The following is a 10,069-nucleotide window of genomic DNA, read 5'->3' on the forward strand; positions in this document are numbered from 1 at the left end:
CTATGAGTCGGAATCAACTTGAAGGCAATGGGCAATACTTGAATCAACATGCAAAAAGGTGGACTAACTCAAAGGCTGATTTCAGACTCCTGCACTCACCAGTTCTGAAACCTCAATTAGTTACCTGACCCCTCTGTGTTTTGGTTCTCCATTTGTAAAATGGAAAAATCAACAATACCAGCCTCACAGATTATGATGCAGGTTAAATGAAGTAATACATACACAGCACTCAGAAATTGTAAGGAACATCATCTATATGAAACCAAAAGGTCAACAATAACTTAGAAAAAAAAAATGAGAAAGAGGCAGGGAAACTAGGTTACTGGAAATGAACAACCAGAACTTAAATTATGAGAACATTGACACATCGTGAAGAATATAACTGATGTCACTGAACAATTTGTGTGAAATTGTTGAATGGGAACTTAATCTGCTGGGTAAACTTTCACCAAAAACACAATTAAGATATTATCTTTTAAAAAAAAATTTAAGGTACGATATTAGTGCTTAATAAAAGTTCATTAGGATGATACTCCCCCACGTGTCTGTCAGTTTGTGGTAGTGTGGAGGCTTGCGTGTTGCTGTGATACTGGAAGCTATGCCACCGGTATTCACATGCCTGCAGGGTCACCCATGGTGGACAGGTTTCAGTTAAGCTTCCAGACTAGGACAGACTAAGAAGAAGGACCTGGCAGTCTACTTCTGAAAAGAGATGGCCCATGAAAACCTAACGAATACCAGCAGAACACTATCTGATACAGTGCTAGAAGATGAGCCCTTCAGGTTGGATGACACTCAAAAGACGACTGGCGAAGAGCTGCCTCCTCAAACTAGAGTTGACCCTAATGATACGGACGGAGTCAAGCTTTCAGGACCTTCATTTGCTGATGTGGCACAACTCAAAATGAGAAGAAACAGCTACAAACATCCATTAATAATCAGGACATGGAATGTACCAAGAATAAATCTAGGAAAATTGGAAATCGCCGAAAATGAAATGGAACACATAAACATTGATATCCTAGGCATTAGTGAACTGAAATGGACTACTGGTATTGACCATTTTTAATTGGACGATCATATGATATACTATGCCGGGAATGACGACTTGAAGAGGAATGGCGTTGCATTCATCGTCAAAAAGAACATTTCAAGATTTATTCTGAAGTACAACAATATCAGTGATAGGCTAATATCCATACGCCTCAAAGGAAGACGAGTTACTATGACTATTATTCAAATTTATGCACCAACCACTAAGGCCACAGATGAAGAAATTGAAGATTTTTACCAACTTCTGCAGTCTGAAATTGACTGAACATGCAATCAGGATGCACTGATAATTACTGGTGATTGGAACGTGAAAGTTGGAAACAAAGAAGGATTGATAAGTTGGAAAATATGGCCTTAGTAACAGAAATGATGATGGAGATCGCATGACAGAATTCTGCAACACCGATGACTTCTTCATTGCAAATACCTTTTTTCAACAACATAAACGGCGACTATACATGTGGATCTCTCTAGAGGGAATACACAGGAATCAAATCAACTACATCTGTGGAAAGAGATGATGGAAAAGCTCAGTATCATCAGTCAGAACAAGGCCAGGGGCCGACTGCGGAAGAGACCATCAACTGCTCATATGCAAGTTTAAGTTGAAACTGAAGAAAATTAGAACTCCATGAGAGCCAAAGTGCGACCTTAAACATATCCTACCGGAATTTAGAGACCATCTCAAGAATAGATTTGACGTGTTGAACACTAATGACCGAAGACCACACAAGTTGTAGAATCACATCAAGGACATCATATATGAAGAAAGCAAGGTCATTAAAAAGACAGGAAAGAAAACATCAAAATGGATGTCAGCAGAGACTCTGAAACTTGATCCTGAACTCAGAGTAGCTAAAACAAAAGGAAGAAATGATGAAGTAAAAGTGATGAACAGAAGATTTCAAAGGGCGGCTTGAGAAGACAAAGTATTATAATCACATGTGCAAAGAGCTGGAGATAGACAACCAAAAGTGAAGAACATGCTGGGAATTTCTCAAGGTGAAAGAAGTGAAGTAAAATTCAAGCCACGAGTTGCAATAGTGAAGGATTCTATAGGGAAAGTATTAAATGACACAGGAAGCAACAAAGAAGATGGAAGGAATACACAGAGTCATTATACCAAAAAAAATTGGTTGATGGTCAACCATTTCAAGAGACAGCATATGATCAGGAACCAATGGTACTAAAGGAGGAAGTCCAAGCTGCACTGAAGGCATTGGCAAAAAACAAGGCTCCAGGAATTGATGGAATATCAATTGAGATGTTTCAACAAATGGATGCAGCACTGGAAGTGCTCACTCATCTATGCCAAGAAATCTGGAAGACAGCTCCCTGGCCAATCGACTGGAAGAGATCCATATTTACGCCTATTCCCAAGAAAGGTCATCCAACCGAATGTGGCAATTATCGAACAATATCATTAATATCACATGGAAGTAAAATTTTGCTGAAGATCATTCAAAAGTGGCTGCAGCAGTATACTGACAAGGAACCGCCAGAAATTCAGGTTGGATTCAGAGGAGGACGTGGAACCAGGGATATCATTGCTGATGTCAGATGGATCTTGGCTGAAAGCAGAGAATACCAGAAAGATGTTTACCTGTATTTTATTGACTATGCAAAGGCATTCAACTGTGTGGATAACAAATTACGGATAATACTGCAAAGAATAGGAATTCCAAAACAACTAAATGTGCTCATGAGGAACCTGTACATAGATCAAAAGGCAGTAGTTCGAACAAGGGGATACTGCGTGGTTTAAAGTCAGGAAAGGTGTGCGTCAGGGTCGTATCCTTTCCCCATACCTATTCAATCTGTATGGTGAGCAAATAATCCAAGAAGCTGGACTATATGAAGAGCAGGGCATCAGGATTGGAAGAAGAGTCATCAACAACATGCATTATGCAGGTGACGCAACCTTGCTGAAAGTGAAGAGGACTTCAAGCACTTACTGATGAAGATCAAAGACCACAGCCTTCAGTATGGATTACACCTCAACATAAAGAAAACAAAAATCTTCACAACTGGACCAATAAGCAAATCATGATAAATGGAGAAAAGATTGAAGTTGTCAAGGATTTCATCTCACTTGGATCCACAATCAACACCCAGGGTAGCCGCAGTCAAGAAATCAAAAGATACATTGCTTGGGCAAATCTGCTAGGAAAGACCTCTTTAAAGTGTTGAAAAGCAAAGATGTCACTTTGAAGACTAAGGTGCGCCTGACCCAAGCTATGGTATTTTCAATTGCATCATATGCATGCAAAAGCTGGACAATGAATAAGGAAGACCGAAGAATTGACACCTTTGAATTGCAGTGTTGGCGAAGAATATTGAATATACCATGGACTGCCAAGAGAACAAACAAATCTGTCTTGGAAGAAGTACAACCAGAATGCTCCTTAGAAGCAAGGATGGCGAGACTACGTCTTACATACTTTGCACATGTCATCAGGAGGGATCAGTCCCTGGGGAAGGACATAATGCTTGGTAAAGTACAGAGTCTGCAAAAAAGAGGAAGACCCTCAATGAGATGGACTGACACAGTGGCTGCAACAATGGGTTCAAGCGTAACAATTGTAAGCATGGTGCAGGACCGGGCAGTGTTTCGTTCTGTAGTACAAAGGGTCGCTATAAGTCGGAACCAACTCAATGGCACCTAACAACAGGATGATACTAGCCACAGCTGAACCTCTTAAAGGTTCATGTTGTTGTTTGCTGTTGAGTTGATTCTGGCTCATAGTGACCTTATATGACAGGCGAGAATTGCCCGATAGTGTTTCTTAGGCTGCTATCTTTACGGGAACAGATTGTCATGTCTTTTCTCCTGTGGAGCTGCTGCTGGGTTTGAACTGTCGACCTTTTGGTTAGCAGCTGAGTGCTTAACCATTGCACCACTAGGGCTCCGAAGTTCACATTACTCTACTGGAAAAAAAGTCCTTCTCCAGTTTGGTATCTGTTGAATAACACTATGACATGTCCTTTAACCTGCTACTGAACTTCACATTTTTAAACAAATTGCATAAAATCAAGAGGGTTTTTAAAGCAACTGGTTTTAATATTTTCTGGAAAGAGCCAAGAACTGCTTATAGTGCACTGAGCAAAACCTGTACTAAAATGCCTACCTTAGCAAGCTAATCTGAAAAAACAGAGGCTGTACAGCTATCAACAATAATTTTACAGGTTTGAAGATCTTGCCACAAAATCAGAGGATCTGATTTGCTGGCTGAGATTTGGTAGGGGTGTTCATTTACCTAGAAGAACCAAGTCTACTTCCTCATTGGTTCATGTTTGCCTGTTATCGGTCTGTATTTTGTACCAGCAGTTTGTGAAATGCCTTTGACTTTGAAAACTGCAAGAGGTAACACTGGAAATCATCGAGGATACTGAAATTCAAATGTTTCAACGCAAACTTACTTTTAACTGTGTTCAAAGACACCGCTCACACACAACACTCCTTGTATGCACAGAAGAATGTTTCTATGCTTCTACTCTAAGCTTGGACGTTTCTGACCCAACAAGAAGGGTTTTCACAGATTCCAGTCCTACAATTCTAACTGCATGCTCTTTGGCTGGAAAGTCTTGCACATATTTTCCAGATACTCTTTACTAAATGACATACATTAAGATGACACACGATGGGGTAATATTTCTTCCTGTTGTACACGAAGTTACCATGAGTCATTTAATTTACTAAATTACATATATCTTTACAATATATTTACAAAATCTTTTCAGTATTTTCACAGCAATATCTCTGTAGCAAAAGAGCCCTGGTGGTGCAGTGGTTAAAGCGATCAACTGCTAACTGAAAGGTTGGCGGTTCAAAACCACCAGGAGCTCCTCAGGAGAAAGATGTGGCAGTCTGTTTCCACAGAGATTTACAGCCTTGGAAACTCTATGGGGTCATTTAGAGTCAGAATTGACTCAGCCGCAGTGGACGGGGGATCTTTATAGCAAAGCTGTTGATCCAACAGCAAGTGATGGCCAATCTTCTAGCATTTGTTACTACTTTGTTAAGAAAACTAAAATTTGGGGCTCACAAATAGAAGAAAAAGGAGCCTAGGTGGCACAATGGTTAACTGCTCAACTGCTAACCAAATGGTTATCAGTTTGAACCCACCAGCAGCTCCATGGGAGGAAGACCTGGTGATTTGCTTCCATAAAGATTACAGCCAAGTAATCAGTTCTACTCTTGTCACATGAGGTCATCCTGAGTTGGAATCGATTCAACGGCACCCAACAACAACAATCAGGAATTCAGGTCTGGACAAGTCACATTTGAGTTACCTATTCAGCATCCAATTGGAGGATCCAAGATGAATACACAGGCTGGAAATCAGAGGCAAGGTGTGGGCTGGAGAAGTGCATTTGGGAGAAGTCAGCAGGTGGCTAGTATTTACAGACAAGAAACCAGCACATCTCACCAGGGGAAAGTGTGCACACAGAAGAAAAGAGGGGGTTAAGAACAGAGCTCTGAGTTTGGGGTCAGGAAGATGAGGCAGAACCAGCAACAGAAACTGAGGAGGAAAAGACAGGTTGGTGGTAAGAAAACCAGACAAGTGTGGAGTCCTAGAAGCTAATGGAAAAGAGTTCCACTGGAGAGTGAAGGATGAACTATTTCAGGGGTTGCCAGCAGCCTCTTTTTGTAAATTTTTTTTTTTTTTTTTTAACACAGCCATGCCCATTTGTTTTCGTATCGTCTATGGCTGCTTTCAAGGAGCCCTGGCAGCACAGTGGGTAAGCACTTGGCTGCTTACTGAAAGGTCAGCTGCTCGAACCCACAGCCACTCTGCAGGAGAAAGATGTGGCAGTCTGCTTCTGTAAAGATTTACAGCCTTGCAAATCCTATGGGGGCATTTCTCTGTCCTACAGTGTTGCTATGAGTTGGAATCTCCTTGACAGCAATGGGTTTGGTTTTTTTGGTATGGCTGCTTTCTAGAAAGATCAATCACTAGAAAAAGACATCAAGTTTGGTAAGGTAGAGAGTCAGTCAAAACAAGGGAAACCCTCCATGAGATGGATTGACACAATAGTTGTAACAACGGGCTCAAACATACCAACGATCATTAAGATGCAACACGACAGGGTAATGTTTCTTCCTGTTGTACATGAAGTTACCACGAGTCAGAGCTGACTCAGTGGCAACTAACAACATGGCTGCTTTCAAACTATTACAACAAAGCTGAGTAGCTGTGATAAAGACCACATGACTGGCAAAGCCTAAAATATTTACTATCTGGCCCTTTACAGAAAATGTTTGCTGACCTCTGATCTATCTCAAATGCCAGTGATAGTCAAAAAAGATGAGGACTAAGGATTGATCACTGCCATGGAGCCCTGGTGGCACAGTGGTTAAGAGCTATGGTGTGCTATGGCTGCTAACTAAAAACGTTGACAGTTCGAATCCACCAGCCACTCCTTGGAAACCCTATGGGGCAGTTCTACCCTGTCCTATAGGGTCGCTATGAGTCAGAATCGACTCAATGGCAACAGGTTTGGTTTTTGGTGGTTTTGGTAATGTGGAGTTCTCTGGTAACCTTCTAAAATGCAGTTTGGGTGGAACAACTGGAGACTGGTCTGTATGTTTATGAGATGGCTATCATATATTTAAGAAGCCCTGGTGGTGCAATGGGTTAAGGGCTCAGCTGCTAACTGAAGGGTCAACAGTTGGGACCCACCCAACAGCTCTGTGGGAGAAAGATCTGCTCCATGAAGATTACAGCCTAGGAAATCCTATGGGGCAGTTCTACTCTGTCATATAAGGTTGCCATGAGTTGGAATGAACTTGCCAGCACACAACCAGCACCGCCATATATTTATGATACACAGCTGACAGAAACAAACTATTAGCATTTTAAGAAAATCACACAAGCAAGCAGGAAAAAGAGCCTTTCATATTGCACCTCCTCTGTCTAAAATACTGCCCTACCTACCCTCTTCTGCCTGCCAAACATCTCATGTTCGTTCAAGACACTGTTCCAAAATCACGTCCTCACTGAAGCACTCCCAAACCTTCTCCCACAGGCAACTAGAAGCCAAGGGCTCCTTCTACTCCAGTCTCACAATACTTGGTCCAGGCCTCTGCCCCAACAACTTTCACACTCCAGAAACCTGTTTGCTTCCCTGACTTTCCACCAAGGGACTGGGGCTTAGCCATTTGTTTGTCCAGTGGCTGGCATTAAGTGAAGTCCCTGGGTGGCATAAACAGTTTGCGCTCGACTAATAACCGAAAGGTTGGCGGTTTGAACCCACCCAGGGGCACCACAGAAGAAAGGCCTGGGGATCTGCTTCCGTAAAGATTACAGCCAAGAAAACCCAATGGAGCACAGTTCTACTCTGTAACACATGGGGTCACCATGAGTTGGAATCGACTTGGCAGCAACAGGTTTGGTTTTTGTTTCTTTGTTTGGCATTAAGTGGTTGCCATGTTTCCCCTGATGAGTACATTTTTGTTCCATTAGCTGAGAAAAGTGGCGCAGGGAGGGGCTCAATCATTTCTTCAATGAAGAATGAACACTGAATGCAATGAAGAGGAAGCAGGGAGGCAGAATGTGAGGAAAAAGGAACCACGTCCTGGGACAAAACTTTTAAACTGAAAACTTTGAAAAGAAAATAAACATCATGAAGTCCTGAAAAGCAAGACCACATTTCAAGGAGGAGAAATACTAACTCACCTGGGACATGGCTTTAGGAAGCTCAATTCCTGCCCCAGCTGCCTCCTGCTTGCAGCTCCTCTCTTGGCGAAGAAGGGCAGTGACCCTGGAAGGCGGAACTGGGGGAAGGAGAAAGGAGTAGCTAGAGACCAGGCTTACAACACACTCCCTGCCTGAGGAGTCTTAAAGCACAGCCATAAATCAGAAAGGGCTCCCACAGGTGGGGAATCAAATGCTCAGGCACCATCAGAAAGAGACCATTTTTGCAGGGCTGCTAGAATATGGTCACACTTTTACCTAGAGGCAGCTGCAGGGGATTTTCTTTCCTTGGATAGGGTGACAGTTCCCTGGGAGGCACAAACTTTTCACACCACTACTAACCAAAATCACTATGAGTTGAAATCAACTGGATGGCACCTAACAACAACTAATCAAAAGGCTGGTGGTTTGATTGAACTCAGCCAGCAGCACTGTGGAAGAAAAGCCTGACAATCTGCTTCCGTAAAGACTGTTGTGTGCCGGCAATTCTGACTCACAGCAACCCTATACGATGGAGTAGAATTGCCCCATAGGGTTTCCTAGGCTGTAATCTTTATGGGAACAGATGGACAGGTCTTTTCTCCTGTGGAGCTGCTGGGCGGATTCAAACAGCCAGGAAAACCCTATGGAGCAGTTCTCTGTAACACATGGGGTCATCATGGGCAAGGGGTTTTTCTGGTTAGGGTGGCCCTGAGTAAGTCAAGGTCCCCTTCCTGCACCTCTGCTTGATGCTCTGACTCAAGCTGAGCTTCCAAACGTTTGGAGTCCTCGATCCACCGGCCTTGAAGACCAGAGACACTGTTCTTCAGCACTTGGGCCCCCAGAGGCCTCCCAAGAACTCAAAATCCCCTCACCCGAGATGATGTCTTCCTTGCCCACTAGGCCTAGCCCCCTGTCACCCTCACCTCTCTTCTCAAGACCCAAGGTCACTGCCCCTCGCTGGCCCTTAGCTGTGAGGCCGCTCCTTGGGCTCGGCCTCCCCCTAGCAAGTCTGGCGGAAGCCGCTGGCGTCCTCCCGGCAGTGGGGCGTCGGCCTGCCCTCGGCTTGGTGCGGGGGCCACCTCGACCCAGAAGGGACTCGTGCTCGCGAGCACGCGCGCCCCTGCTCACACTCACTGTCCCCATGTCACCCATGGATGCGCGCACACACTCGCCGAAGTCGCATGGACGCCCTCCCGGTCACACCCTCCCCGGCGGTCGGTCACACACAGCCCCGCGGGCGCACGCTCAATCACACCCGGCAGCTGGGCGCCTGCTCACATACGGCCTCCCTCCATCCACCTGACCCCTCCGCCCAGTCCCACCCCCGTCGAGGCCGCCGCGCCCCCGCCTCAGAACCGAACGGGATCGCATAAACGGGGACTCCCAGCGTCCGCCGGAAGTGGCGTGCCCCGCCCGCCGCAGTGCCCGCTGGGAAACGTAGTCCCAAACAGGAGTCGGAGCTGCCCCGACCCGAGTTCAGACTGCAAGGGGCAGGTTCGCCGCCGGCCTAGACAGGCTCCTCTCTGCCCCGGGGCGCTCGCTCCCGGCCCTTAAGGATCGCGGCCGCCCTTAGTACTCCCGACACCGAGCCGAGGACTGGCCGTAAGCACAACCCATCCCAATACAGCGGGCCGCACCCCTAAAGCTTCTGGAAATGGGCGCCGGGAATGGAGGGCGCAGGCGCAGTTAAAGGGAGAGGGGGCGAAGTCTACGGCGAGGGGCGGGGTCGCAGAGCGGCGAGCGTTGAAAAGGTTGACGTTTGGGAGGGGCAGATGCCTTGGTCCTGAGTGCCAGCTTCCTGCGGGGATGTTACAGCCACCAAAGAAGGGGAGACACGCGGAGGCGAAGCGCCAGAGGGTCAAGGCAACACCTGGGCCTCTGATTGCCTTAATATGTGTCTCATTTGCTTCAGACTTACCCCCACCCCCGCCCGACTCTGATCTCCTTTTCTGTACCTCATACCTTTTGTCTCCGGATAGGGTTGTGGGTTTGGGTTTTGGTGTTGCCCTCGCCTCCTCCCATTCTCCCTGGTTACGCGGACCTCCACCACCTTACCCCCATCCACCAAGATGCTATATTCCCCATTTTGTAGCCTTTGTACTTGACTGTCCTGTGTCCGAAAACAGCCTTCCCCAAAAACTTTTCTCTGGCCTGGCTCCTGCTTGTTATTCACCTGTCATCTCCTCAAAGAGGACTGCCCAGCCTCCCAATCAAAAATACTACCCCTCATGACCCTTTAAAAAAAAAAAAATCTACTTCCCATATGTTAGGTAAAAAAGCAAGTCTGAATAAATTTTAAAAGATTAAAATCATACAAAGTATCTTCTCCGACGACA

General features: G+C 45.3%; 1 protein-coding gene across 1 annotated transcript in view; it reads right to left on the minus strand.

Moving 5' to 3' along the window:
* The window catches only part of LOC105756816 (zinc finger protein 470), a 97,797-nt gene extending 88,786 nt beyond the window's left edge, over positions 1-9,011 (minus strand). Inside the window, exons 1-2 of the mRNA XM_012558588.2 lie at positions 8,657-9,011; positions 7,734-7,831 (exon numbers count right to left, since the gene is read on the minus strand). Of these exons, the coding sequence (XP_012414042.2) occupies positions 7,734-7,831; positions 8,657-8,885 (327 nt within the window). The 5' untranslated portion in view covers positions 8,886-9,011. The remainder of the gene's footprint in view (positions 1-7,733; positions 7,832-8,656) is intronic.
* Between the last annotated feature and the right edge of the window lie 1,058 nt (positions 9,012-10,069).

The sequence above is a fragment of the Trichechus manatus genome, unplaced genomic scaffold (genome assembly GCF_000243295.1).
Source record: "Trichechus manatus latirostris isolate Lorelei unplaced genomic scaffold, TriManLat1.0 scaffold00176, whole genome shotgun sequence".
In the NCBI taxonomy this organism is placed as follows: domain Eukaryota; kingdom Metazoa; phylum Chordata; class Mammalia; order Sirenia; family Trichechidae; genus Trichechus; species Trichechus manatus.